At 42.1% G+C, this 14,093-nt stretch overlaps 1 protein-coding gene across 1 annotated transcript in view; it reads right to left on the reverse strand.

Moving 5' to 3' along the window:
* Positions 1-1,094: 1,094 nt before the first annotated feature.
* Positions 1,095-14,093, reverse strand: part of kcnk12 (potassium channel, subfamily K, member 12) — a gene marked incomplete at both ends in the record, with an annotated part of 32,429 nt that continues 19,430 nt past the window's right edge. Inside the window, one exon of the mRNA XM_083987681.1 lies at positions 1,095-1,981. Within this exon, the coding sequence (XP_083843807.1) occupies positions 1,095-1,981 (887 nt within the window). The remainder of the gene's footprint in view (positions 1,982-14,093) is intronic.

A 14,093-nucleotide genomic window follows, 5' to 3' on the forward strand; every position in this document is an offset into this window, starting at 1 on the left:
ATGCACCTGTGGGGTGAAACCATCCATATTTTTCCTCCCTCTTCACCTCCCTCCGTTATATTGTATTTCAAACAGGCATAAACTTAGGCTACTTTTCACATATGTCTATTCTGCATTGAAAAAGTAATACAAACTAATGCAAGCCTTTATCATTTGTTTTCCTTGCAGTCGGTCGTAAGCTTGAAAAACAGTTGCAAGGTGCTTTCAAGTCAATGTATTGGACTAGCAGAGCATGTTCTCAGCTGATTAAGACGACCAGTTCCTCTCTCATGACTCTATCTCTATCTCGAGGAATGGGGAACTACCCTGTGCAGCCCCTTATTGTGGCACAAGCCCTCCCTCGCTTCAGCCCTGTCGAAATCAGCTACATCACAGCCACGCTTAGAAGCGCGTCTTTCTACACTTGCCCCCAGAAATGACATTAATCACCTGAGGGTAATACTTGACCCATGTCAAGACGGAATGGGGTTTGCGATCAATAGAAAGTCTATACATGGTGCAAAAAAATGCATGAAAAGTATAATGCATAGATCAGTATGTGCTATATCATTTCAGTGATTCCGCTTGTCGTGTTTGTATCAGCATTCAATAATTAGGCCTACATTCAGATAAACTGGCAAAAACCACCAAACAGTAAAGGTTGCACTGTATGCCTCCCTTGGCTCCTTTGCAACACAACATTTCAGTAAGATATATTGAGCATATACATACATACCAGCGTGTTTCCTCTGCGGACTAACACTGATATTTAAGAGATATTCAGTGGTTTGTTCTGGGTTGAGGTTAATGAAATGGGCAATGGGTGGTCCCCACGCTTCCACATTAACTAATGTTTTGTTTTGTTTTTTTTTGTCTCTGAGGTTCTCTCATCATGCCATCATCATCACCAAAACCATCATCATTTTTGTTTTCCTGTATTACCACCACAGGCTATAGTATCCAAGAAAAATCATGCATAACAAGGTACACTGGCAATCCATTTTAAAAGCCTTGTATTTTTTTTTCTATGGCAATAAACCTCAAGGTTTGTTATACAGTATGAGAATAAAGAGTTCCCATCATTTTGTTTCCTATCTCATTCTGTCCTCTACCTTCTACCTGGAGTTACTTGTCTCTGCCAGCCTGTTGTTCATGATGCCGAGGGCACCAACACCCCCGGAGAAACCATTATGGCGTGAGCTGCCACAGACTGTCCTGGGATATCCGTTGGCCGACTCAGAAAGCTGCTTCTGCATTAAGGCCAGCGACACCTTGTTCGAGGCTGCCAGGTCTTTCATTGAGATCATCTCCCCTGATAGCCTGCGTCCCTCAGTGTCACTATCGCATGGTCCATCTGAGTCGGGCGGCTGCCGACCCTTGCGTTTCTTGGAGCCCGGGCGGATGGCGTTGCGTCGGCCCAGGAAGGCGTTGGCCTTACTGCAGCGTTGGCAAAACAAGCAGGTCATTTTCTCCAGCATCCAGTTGAGCACCTGCTTGATGACGATGGAGATGACGTTAAAGAGCGAGTAGATGCAGCACACGCCCATTAGCATGAAGAGGAAGTTGGCCACCCTGTAGAGGCTTTGGTATTCGTAAGCCGCGTTCTGGCTGCTGACGAAGTCCCCAAATCCAATGGTGCTGAAGGTGACAAAGCAGAAATAGAGCGAGTCCAAGTACGCCCAACCCTCCACGGGGGTGTACATGGCTGATGCACAGCAGGAGATAGTGATGGCTGACAGGCCCAGAATCAGCATCACATGGTACACCGAGGGCTTCCAGCCTGGGAGGGAGTAGGCTGAGAAATCATGGCGGATGCCCGGTGGAAGGATACCACTATTCCTGATTCGCCGCTCCCTCACAGCCTTCATCACCACGGCCAGCAGTGTGATGATACGTTCCAGGAAAAGGTTAAAGAAGAGGATGGTGGCAGCGCAGCCCAGGAGCCCGTAGAAGATCAGGAACACCTTGCCTGCGACAGTCACAGGTGTTGTCATCCCGAACCCTGCAGAGACAGAGGAGGGACATCAGACAGTTAATCCCTGAGTGAGGCCACAAGCAGCTACAGGATGTCTTCAGTTTCCCGACAAGGACTTATTTCTGGTTTGAGTTGAGGCAAGTGGTGCATGAAAGAAAAACAACCTTAAATCCGAACGAAGGCTTTAAATGAGGCTTATTTGTAAACATTTGTGCCAGTAATGAAAAAATATGTAAACTCAGGGATTGACTGGAGTGCACACAAGTAATATGCAAGAAATACTGGATAATAATGTGTGCTGATGCTGATACTAGACAGGAGGCTCCCTCTGGAATATTAATGCAAAGTCTTAGTAATGAGAGGATGATAAAAAGTGACTAAGGGATCGTTAAAAAAAATAAAAAATGTTGTGCCTTGCAAATGAGGATGCAAGCTGCAAAGTGAGAGAGTATGAGTTGATATAGCAAAATGTGAAGCCAGTACAAACCAACATAACTTTATTTTACAAATTATTGTGAGGATCTACTACCACACTGACATAGTTACGTGGTGCACTGTGGATTCTTTACTGTATATGCAGGATTTGTTTATGCCGCATTTACTGTTATTACTGTTGTTGGGCCTGAAAAGTCAAGGACACAGGGGTTATATTGGAGGGAGGAGGATGCTGGGAATAAGCTGAGGTAAGGCCCTCTGAATATTTTTTCTCAGCACTGTGTGATTTGGCCTCCTGCTTTCTTCTGATTTCTTAGTCAATTACACTGAGTGTTCAAGCTGAGGGAGAGGAGAGGAGAGGAAATGTTTATGGATTTTGCTGAGCTACACGTTGAAGTAGCTCTTCTTGAGTCTTGAGGAGGTTCACAGCTGCAGCTCTGGCTTTACAGCTGAAGCCCATAACGTTGGGATCGGCCGTTGAGTGTCTGAGTGCTATTATTATTCTTTCTTGGGAGGTCAAGTAGTAACATAAATTCTTTCGGCACTTCAACTGCAAGAGGCCTGCCACTACCATCAAAGACGAGGTGAGACATAAATGATGAAACAAATGCCACAGCAATCCACCCGTCGATTGTAAGGTTTAAGATACAGTATAAGTGGTGGTCATAGATAAAAAGCACAAATTGCAGTCAGGTCTCAAAAGTATTATTTTGTGTTGTACAGATTTTGTTGTTCATTGTTGTGCCTTGGATAACCGTCTGACAATTCACTCCCATTTCTCCGATTTCATGAGCCCACCTCCGCTTTAGGAAACCTTGGACTGAATAATTGCGTGTATCAGCACAAAACGTTGATGTTTAATGTAAAACCTGTCACACATGGAGAATATTTCATGTCTGTGGCACGACTAAGCATCTGCCAGTACGAGACACACACCTACGTCTACTGATGTTTGATTTTTCATGTGCAAATCCTCTGCTCTTATTTGTATAAGCACGCACTCAGCAGCACTCATACTAGTAACCCGGAGCCAATGTGAACACACACACTTAAACACACATGCGGTGTCGTGCCCCTTATCCACAGAACAGCAGATGGTATATTTGTCAACAAATAAAATCGTGCTGAAAGATCAACCAGTTCACTTCCAGGCCAAGGTTAATTGATTCTTCCATCATGGCTATCCTCTATTTCAATCTGCTTGGAGCATTAGGGCAGCCTTTTCCCCCCTTTTCCACCAGCCCGACTGTAACCATCCTTGTCAGGTAATAAATGACATCAATATCTAGCCAATACGTCCTTTATGATGCCCAAAATGGCTTTTTTGACCTTATCTCTCGCACTGAAAACCACTCTCATGACGGTTTGCTGTTGACACGCCGGGTCATTTAGATCAACTTTGATTGAAACAGATTGTTTTCTAGAGACAAGAGGAAATATAACTCACACACGCGCACCTTATGGCCTCACACACACACAGATGGAGTCGCCTAGGTTTCATACATTACATCAGACAGTGAATGATCTAGTTTAGTCAAAGATACAGTGGTTAAACACAGTAGTTCAGTGACAGTGAGGCACTGCAGACGAACAGGAAGGTGAGGGGCCGTGATCATCCAAATTAAGCCCTTCAGTGAAATCCTATTTTCCCCCGTTTCATAGTTAATTAATTAGCAGGGCAAGTCTGTGTAACCCAACTGAATCATAGGGAAAACAGATTACATCTTCTCAGCTTGTGCAGAGACAGTCTTCTGCACCGTCTCTCATTACCAAGTAAATTACCTAAGAGAGGAAAAGACACCAGGCATCGATTCAGTGTAGCATTTCAGAGCCATTACTCCAGACTACTGTGTCAAGACGCATTAGGGGAAACAGAACAATAATAGAAAGGACAGGCAAGCTGAAACCAAAGATGTAAACACTGTGTGACATTATTCACAAAGGCTCCTTTATTTAGACATGAAAACTCTTAATTGAAGGTTACGTCTCCAGACCGGTGCTCCAGCTGCTGACCTCAGTGAACACTTCAATCTTTCCACTCTCTGTCCAAGCCAGGACGACTCATTTAATTCAGCAGAACTTGATAAAGCAGGAAATCATATGTGCACTAATCCAATTCAATCAGAGCCCTGGGAGAGTATTTATCCATTTACATTAAATAAAGTATGCTCAGCTCAAAATGGAGAATGATATTTTGCTGTAATGGCTAATGATGCCTACACAGGTAATTACACACAAGAGATCCAACCAGAAGGAGAATGATGGAAATAGTGCCATTAAAATCCATTAATTACCATTTGACAGTTTTAAATGGAAGAGGAAGAGGCTCTAATGGTTATCAGACTTTGGGGAAATACAATGTGGGGAAGATCTACATAGACTGTTAGTGGACTGCGGCGATTTCAATGTTTGGGTCAGTTTTTATCACCGCTGGTCGAGTCTAAATCACATGTGCTCAAGAGAAATTGGAGATCTGACACAGTTTAGACAGAACAGCTCCCATTACGACCTATAGTAAGTTACAATGGCTCATTAAAGCCTGGACCTAAATAGCCCAAATTACCGAGAGTGTTACTAATAGAATTATTGATGGACTTCATGAATGCTGTGTATTTCAGTTGTTACACTTAGCAGGGCCCTCTCGCCTCCAAACAATAATCAATCACTACAGTTTTGCTGCAAAGAGCCTATCAGACTGAAGGAGAACTGTATAAAATCTATAATCTCAACAAATATTTCATTATCTGGACAGCCTACAGCACAAAGGAGCTAACAGTAATCTGTTAAAGATCACTGTTCAAATACTTCTCAGTTCAGGGAGTTGAATTTACCTTGTTAAGATGTTGAGTTGTGTTATTCCACAGCAGGGCTTACTGTTGAAAACCATGAAAAGGACTCTTCCTCAACAACTACACATGTCTCTAAGTAATTGGATTGCAAGAGCTAAATGTGAACTGTGTGAACTGAATGTATAAACACTGCATGTATGGAGTTTCCAGCATGGGTCACATACAATTTCAGGATGCAATCAATTTTCAAGTGATCCTGCTCATAGTCAGTTTTTTCATTGCAGCCATTAAAGTTGACAAGTTCAGATGCAGGACAGTTGTCTTCATGTCTTTACTTTGAAAAGTTATGATAGTGTGTGACAATGTATGAAGTCCTCCCTCCAGTAAACAAGTAATCACAGCTACCCGCTCATTATATTTTGAGCTATCTAACACAGATTGTCAGCCTGAGTGCCGTGCAAGGACAAGTTGTCAACTCAATTACAATGATAGGTTTCCAGGCAGCACGATTTTGCTCAGCAGATGATATGATGATCCTGTCTCTATCTCAGGCTATTTTGTGTCCTGATTTAATGATCTGGTTCTGGAGTGGTTTCGGAGTACAGGTGCAGTGAATTTTGCAGGTGCAGATCATTACATGAAGTTATGATGCTGTATTTTCCCCCCAGTTCTGTCCCGTTCTTCCACGCGAAACTAGGAAATACAGCTTCTTGAGCATGGATCAGTGTTAGAATGAGGGAATACTGTTTACATCGGTACACAAAGTTGGAATCATAGTTTAGCCATAAAACCATAAAAAGGACAGTTTTAATCATCCAAATCATCCATATGGTATTTTATTTTTGACCCTCTCTGTGAGTGTTCATTTAGGACATTAAGACAAATTTAATCACCAAAATGAGTCACAACCAGTTTAATGGGAAACTTTCTCTCCATATCCCCCATCTAGACTGAAAGTGAGAAGTTAAAGATAGAAGGAGAACATTGCTAGATCTGGTTCCTCCAAAACAAATGGTCAACATAACACTGTAACACTGCAGGACATAGTCACAGCCATGGATCCTGTATCTGTATTCAGACAGGCAGGTGTAATTCACTTAAAGGGTGGAAGAAAGGGGGGAAGGGTGGATAAATTGCAATTGGGATGAGGGGAATGGGCACTGAGTAAGGTACCTATACTCTACAGTAATTAGTCCATTTCTTCTTTTTCTCCTGATCTTCTTCTTTAGTTCCTTTTTTCTATCCCTCTGAACTTCCTCATTATCTTTGTTCCCCATCTTTTTCTTCCTTTTGAATCTTGCTTCATTTGAATTCTCTTTATTTTCTGGTGTTTTTTTTCCTCCTGCACTTTCCTCCTCCAGCTTTCCTGTCTCAGCTCCTGTTGCCTCCAGTGTGTCACATCTGTTCTTCCACCGCTCTTCACTGCTCTTTATCTCCGTGTCTTTCTGAGCGAGCGGGGCCAGACAATCTATGTAGGCTTTGATGCGACCCTGCCTCTTCCCTAGTGATCCTTCTGAGGATCATTTTGTCTGAGCTCCTCTTGGATCTGGCTTTCCATCTGTCGCCGTCCAATTTCCACCAGGTGAACTTGCTCCTTCAGAGCTTTATTTTCTTCTTTGAGAGACTTTATCACCGTGACTGCAGAGTATGGGCCATCTCTGGGGCCCTGGACAGTGGACCTGTTGTTCTGCTGCTGTACTGCACATGTACTTCCTCATAAATATACGTGTACTGTGCAGGTGAAACTCCACTGTAAACTTTTAGTGTTGTAGAACTTTCTGGTGCAGTTGTTGATGGAGTTCCTGAAGGTCAGACTATGGTCGTAGATATAGATAGACTAGTTTGTGGTTTGTGGTTTGTGCAACAGATGACAGTTCAGTCTGTCCTGGTCTAAACACCCACAGTAAGTGTCCTCTATTCATACCCACACATCCTCAGCCCACACTGTCAAAGACATTTACCAATGACGCTACACAAAAACTCCATAAGATGTGTGGTCTCAGACTACCAAGGGGCCCCTGATCTCCTCCACTGAACAATGCTATAAAAATTGGCCAATGTTTCAACGGAAAACTGACCCCTGGGAAATGAAGGAATAACAGTCAGAGGTCATTTAGAAATACTGTCTTGAAAATCACTGTAACTATAAAGTGACCCTCTCAATACCTGTGGTGGTCATAATTATTTATGAATCATATCCATTGTAGCCTACAATAAAATGTTGGCTTATGTTAGATAGGTGTGTTTAAAAAACGAATACATATATCAATCATGAATCAAATTCTTTAAATTATTTATTTCCAGGTATACTTTAAATGCATCCGTGACTGTACATAAGGTTGAGTCAGTGTTTAATGTAATTGAGTAGATGTTCAAGCAAGTTGATTTTCATAATAACATTTGTAGTCATAATGTTTGTAACCATTCAACTCCAAAATATGTTCAACAGCCACTGTTCAAATGATGCATATGAAGCGTTTGAGACTGAGGGACTATTTTTTAGATTCAGGGAAAAACGTTTTAATTTGAGCCATTTCTCAGAGTGCACTCATGTGTGCAGCCATTGGTGAGATCATTTTTGTTGCTTTTTCAATCTCCACAAGGCTTTTGATGTAAAGTACGATCTCCATCGCTTCTGACATCTGGCTTTGGTGGGGAATGCAGTGAAGCTGTTCAAGTATCACTGTGCAAATCAGTGCAAATTAATGACTGAAACAGGTTGGCTGAAATTTAGTGTCAGCTGTTGGAGTTAGGAAAAGGTAGATATTTTCTTTAATGCAGATGATGTATTTCTTCTATCAAAGACTGAACATGATTGTCAGAATTAATAGTGTAAAACAAAAAAAGAAATATACAGTAGATTAAACTTCGGTCATGTATTATAAGGTTAGCTACAATATCTCTTATTGATTCCATTGTCTTGCCATATATTGTTTTCATAGTTTCACATGATGATCATCCTTCTTGTGAAAATGAATGTCAAACACTGCTGGTATGGGACTCTGGGGAACTTTATAAATTAGATTAAGCCTTGTAAAAAAAAAAAAAAAACCTAAAAACACACACACACACACACACACACACACACACACACACACACACACACACACACACACACACACACACACACACACACACACACACACACACACACACACACACACACACACACACACACACATCTTGGTTACAATCCAGCATGTACATTAATCCTGTGCCTGTCCAAGACTGGATTGCACTGCAGGGACCTGGTGTTGTAGACAAACATGAAGTTCAATGAAGAGGTGTGTGTTGCCTTTTGAGGTTATAGCATAACATGATGCTGAAGCTGTCCATATGTGCTGATTAATTAAAGCAGAAGTGAGTGATATATTTGTGTTAATATAAGTCTTAAATAGTTATATCTTCCGACAGCAATCACTTACATAGAGTGTTTGGACTGAAACACGGGTCTCTCAGTCCCTCTGCTCTGCTCTGAGCCGAAGAGAAAACATTTATCGTATCCTACAGTTTTTATCCAATGAGGAGAGAGAACGGCATGCAGGGCTGTGTGTGCAGCCAAGGAACGCCGTGAATGTGGCGACGTAGGGACGAGGACTGTTATGGTGCGTTCAAGGAAACTCGTATTTTTCCGACTGAAGTGGTACCAGTTCGATCTGGTACGAGTCGGTACGAGTTCACGGGTCGGAAGTTACGAGTGGCCGTTATAGTGACTTTCACCGGTAAAACAGGTCGGAAAAACAGGAGTGGGTTGCCTGAAACGCTACAAAGTCGTAAGTTGTGACTTGAAGCTGTAATTTACGATTTCAAAAGCCTGCCTGGAACGCAGCATTAGCGAAAACGACCGGATCACTCACTTCTGCTTTAACATGCCTGACAATACTAAACTAAATAAGTCTTGCATTGAATCTTTTTGTGCTTTTTATTTTGCTGAATTAAAGAAGAAGAAATAACTCTTATGGCACCTTTAAAGTTGACTTAGAGTGTATTTGTGCTCTGTTAAGATCTGACATTTTGAACTTTGACTGTGGAAACAGGACATTTGCATTCAGACCCAGAGGACGGCAGAAAGTGTTTAGGCAGTGTTTACTCAACTGGAATAACTGCACTTTATGAACTATTTATGAGTTTTGTAATTGCTACATGACCAGTGTTAGCACTAACAGCTATTGTAAAGATAGCTGTCTAATGTCTAAGTCTGATGCTTGACTTGCAACAATTTGTCTGGAGTGGTTGAAATAGATAAAACCAGGCAATATGTCACCAGAGGAAATATTTATGACGGATCACATGACAGATAGGATACCTTTTTAATTGTCAGTTTAAAAGTAAATAGTTACTTAGTCTTTTTTTAAATACTTATGTGTGGTTCTAGTTTTCAAAAAGCTCACCCTGGAGTTTCAGCTTATTTGCTCAGAGCCCACTTGACATGTTTTACAAACCAAAGTATCCTGAAAAAGGCATATTGATTGAGTTTACTGGAAAATAGCCTCACAAGGCCAACCGTCAGAAAGCCGAGAACATTTCAGTCTCATGTGAGAGGAGTCTGCGTTTAGTGTGAGATGATAATTGGGAGAATACAAGGACAGTCGGAAATAATCAGCAAAAGCGAAAGAAGTGCAGTGGAAACATACAATAGAGCCAGCTGAAATGGGCAAACGCTCCTAATGGACTCAAGGATAAAGACTAACTGAAAGCACTGACAGGCATGTTTATATGGTTGAACCAAGGACATGTACTGTACCGTGTTCACTCGTCTCTCTAAGTAGTCTGAAGGTCACTGTGTGTCCTTGAGGACAACATCCCCCCACACAGCTCCCTGCAGACCTGAAAATGGACCAAAGTCTCATTATGTGACTGTTTTGAAAACCCCAAAATCAAATATCTCTCTTCTATTCCCCCACTCACCCCCCTATGTCCCCAATTAATGAGCTTAAAAAACAAGCTCCCAGTCAACCCAACTGAGTCCCACTACTGGGAATAGTCGTAAATTGGCCTGATAAGAGCAGCAGCAGAAAACGCCACGCATGCCCGTCTCTCTGATGACTGTATTTCAGTGACGAACAGGAAATCATTAGTCACGGGTGCGGCGCGGCGGGGGTCTGCAGAGAGGGACAGAGGGCTGAGGAAGCAGCAACATGGCCAGACCTGAGACATCATCACTACACCATCTGCTGAGGAGCTGCCAGCATTCCTGGCAGACTGGGTAATAATAGGAACATTCACACAATGCTGCGAGGTCTGCACAAGGCAGATGAAAGAATAGATCACGTACTGTACACGCCAAGTTTAGTTTGAGATCTGTGCGCTGCGTGCCCAAATTAAACAAGGGCTATAAAAACACTGATAAAACACACAAAGCCCACACATACTACAATATATTCTAAAGGGCCCTGAAGCAAAACAATGTGGCTTTGAATTTCAAACCCTGCTCACCCACACACACTCACACACAGTATAGGCAACACATTAATGGTATCTGTTCTGAATGTCAAAGCATTGATAATGAGTGTTTAGTGCTTTACATGGTTGTGCATTAATTAGAAATAACAGACTGAAGCGATCGTAACGAAATATTGCATATCGCTAAGAGGCATTGATGCTGGTCGATAGGAATATAAATTACAAGGGCAACAGCTGAGATGGATACACTCGGGTGGAAGTAACACGGTAAAACACAGACCTGGCCAATCAGACAATTTATGATTCTGTGATTCGTTTTGCACCTTCTACAGTGAATTGGGTGATTCGTGTTTTAAATTGTATCTCACAGGCAAAGAGAGCGAGGAGGAGGATTGATGAGTCCACCAGTGCACCTATTGATTTATTGTCAAAAAAATATGCTGCAAAGACTTTGGATCCGCACCAACATTTACTCTTTCCTTTCTTCATTTTTTTGATCTATTTTACATATTCACAGAGGGGAAAAAATATTGAGAGTTATTCCGTAGTTTTACATAGAAGGGAAGACAGGGCTTAAATAAGTAAAATTTAGATTAAAAATCATGAGGCGTCAGACGAACAGAGACTTTGTCCTTTCATGTGACTGAGGAGCAATTCTCTCGACAGATTAATAGCTTCTCCCTGATGGATCTAAGAGCCATGTCCTTGTGTTTCCTATTATCTTGTACTGTATGCACAGTCAATGTTTGAATAAAAGCGTAGCTACATAAGGCCCTCTTGTATTATTCCCTAAAGTCAACACACCTGTTCAGGTGGAGCTGTTGAAACCCTATCAGCCTCTGATCAGTAAGATAAGCCTCCATGTCTACCACAACAGATCATACAGTATCATGGTAACGCAACATTAAATGTATCTTGTGTCTATAGTGGCTTCAGTTTTGGTGCCGTCTTGCATGAAAACAGGCGGATCAGATGCCAACCGGGAATAACTGCTTGGGCTTTGGCAGATTTTCAATTCAATGGTTTCAATTACCACTAATGTGAAAGCACAAGTCCTTGAAATTTAAGGCAGGGCAAACGTGTGATCCCTGTCAGGGACTGCTAAGTTACTGACAACTGCTGTAATGATCTTGGATCATAGACTGAGAAACCACAGCAAGGTGCCTCAGAGAAATGATGAGGCAATGCTCTGTTGCTCATAATTAAATGATGTTTTACTTTCTATTAACAGAAAGGGCCCACTACGCGTCTCAGACTGTCTGACTCTGACAAAGCCTGTCGGCCTGGCGGTAACTAAATAATGTCTGAATGCTGGCATTGGGATAAAACATGTGCCATGTACTCAGCTATGTGTGATCCTGGTATTTTGTACGGATACCAGTGGATTGACTGAAAAGCTCACATGGTTTTACTACAAGAACATTATTCCCTGAGGCTCCGGAGAAGCTTTTTCCTCTAATTCAAACAGATTACATGGAAAACTGCGCAAGTGGCTCACACTATACAGTTACCTATTTTTAACCAGCTCTAGTACTGCATGCAATTTCTCTCAGTAGGAGATGTGCTGTAACTGTAATATGCAATATCCACGACTCCCAATAGTATACAGTCCGTGATCTGAAGCTGCAGGGATAAAACACTGTGTTCTGTCGATTCTTTTATCTTAGTAATCAAATTATCGTGACAGACCATCTCACTGATTCAAGGTCACACTCAAAATTCATGGCTCTTCTCTTTTGACTTTCGCTGTTATTGTGTTTGAGGGAATTTTGATTAATCACAAATCTGACGTTCACTCCATCTATGTTACATTTCATACTATTCCAGTGTGTTTGCATTCAGCCATAAAAGCTGCACTATTACAGCATGTCCTCCTGTCTCCCTCTCTCTGCTCACACACAAGCAGCCCCTCCCTCACACAAAGAGACAGATGGACGGCTGACAAATCACACTGTTTGCCAACTTGCTGTTATCTTATTAACATTGATAACTATTTATATACATGACCCCAAGATCCAGATAAATGTTCTGCTGGTGCAGAAGTGGATTGCAACGCAGAATCTCTGGAACATGGCGACATTTTGCCATGGAAAGTGAAGTGTGTGTCTGCTTTAACTGCCTGAAATGTTGCCAATCGTCCAAAAGTTTCTAGAGGGACTTTTCTGCTTATGGGTAAAGTTTAAAATCTCACAGCTGCAAGTCAGCATGGGCATCAGCGCCAGTGCAATTTGGGTTGTCAGTGAAACTGATGATGGTCAAAATATTAACACTGAGACAAAATTTAAAACGTTTGCCAAAGTCATCCCTGATGGGAAGCGGGACAGAGGGCTGTGCAGTGCAAAGAGCACAAAGGGTTTATCCTGTCTTTGCCTTTTGGGTGCAAAGAGCAGAATCAGTGAAATGCTAATCAGTGTGAGGGGGTGGTAGCCCAGCAAATCTGCTGTGTCCTCTAAAATGATCTTGGAGTCACTTGGCCATGATCATTGGAGTCTGTGAGTTACTATACATAGGCGAGTGCACGCCTTAGCAAGTCGAGGTAGATTTATGACCCACTGTGACACTGTGAACGCAGAGATGTGTGTGTCGCCTTCCTGTGGAGCAGCAGTAAACTGAGGCGAGGCTCCCCTTACACACACAGCATGAATTATGACCACTTTGATGGCCCCTTCAGGTTTTATCTTGTGATATCATCAGGTCAGAATCTGTATTTGTTAACTTATCCTGTGGTTCACGACCAAATACCTGCAAAACGAGATTCCCGTCAAATGTGTTTATCAGCAACTAGAAAATATCAGCATGCTACATAAAGAACCAAGAGGCTGAACATGGAAAATATTATCACTGTTTGACACGGATAATGTTTACCAGATGTTACCTGTTCAACATCAACTTGTTAGCACTGTCACTGGGAGCACGGGTAACACTTTACAATAAGGGTCTCTTAATTAACGTTAGTTACATTATTAAGCATTAATTAACTGTTTACAGATATATTAACATCATTATTATGTATTACTTAGGATTAGGAAACACATTGATTAATGTAGCCTATTAGTAAGCAGTTAAGTAATGTTTACTACTCAAAGTTAGTTAAAGCAGAAGTAAGCGATATTTTTGTGTTAATATAAGTCTTAAATAGTTATATCATCACTTACATGGAGTGTTTGGACGGAAACACGGGTCTGTCAGTCACTCTGCTCTGCTCTGAGCCGAGGAGAAAACTTTTCTCGTATCCTACAATTTTTTTCCAATGAGGAGAGAGAACGGCATGCAGGGCTGTGTGTGCAGCCAAGGGATGCGCGTGAATGTGGTGACGTAGGGACGAGGACTGTTATGGTGCGTTCAAGGCAACTCGTTACTCCTGTTTTTCCGACCTGTGAAGTCGTACCAGTTCGATCTGGTACGAGTTCACGGGTCGGAAGTTACGAGTGGCCGTTATAGTGACTTTCACAGGTAAAACAGGTCGGAAAAACACGCGGGGGTTGCCTGGCACGCTACAAAGTCGTAAGTTG

Source organism: Trachurus trachurus, assembly GCF_905171665.1.
Source record: "Trachurus trachurus genome assembly, chromosome: 15".
NCBI classification, from domain to species: Eukaryota; Metazoa; Chordata; class Actinopteri; order Carangiformes; family Carangidae; genus Trachurus; species Trachurus trachurus.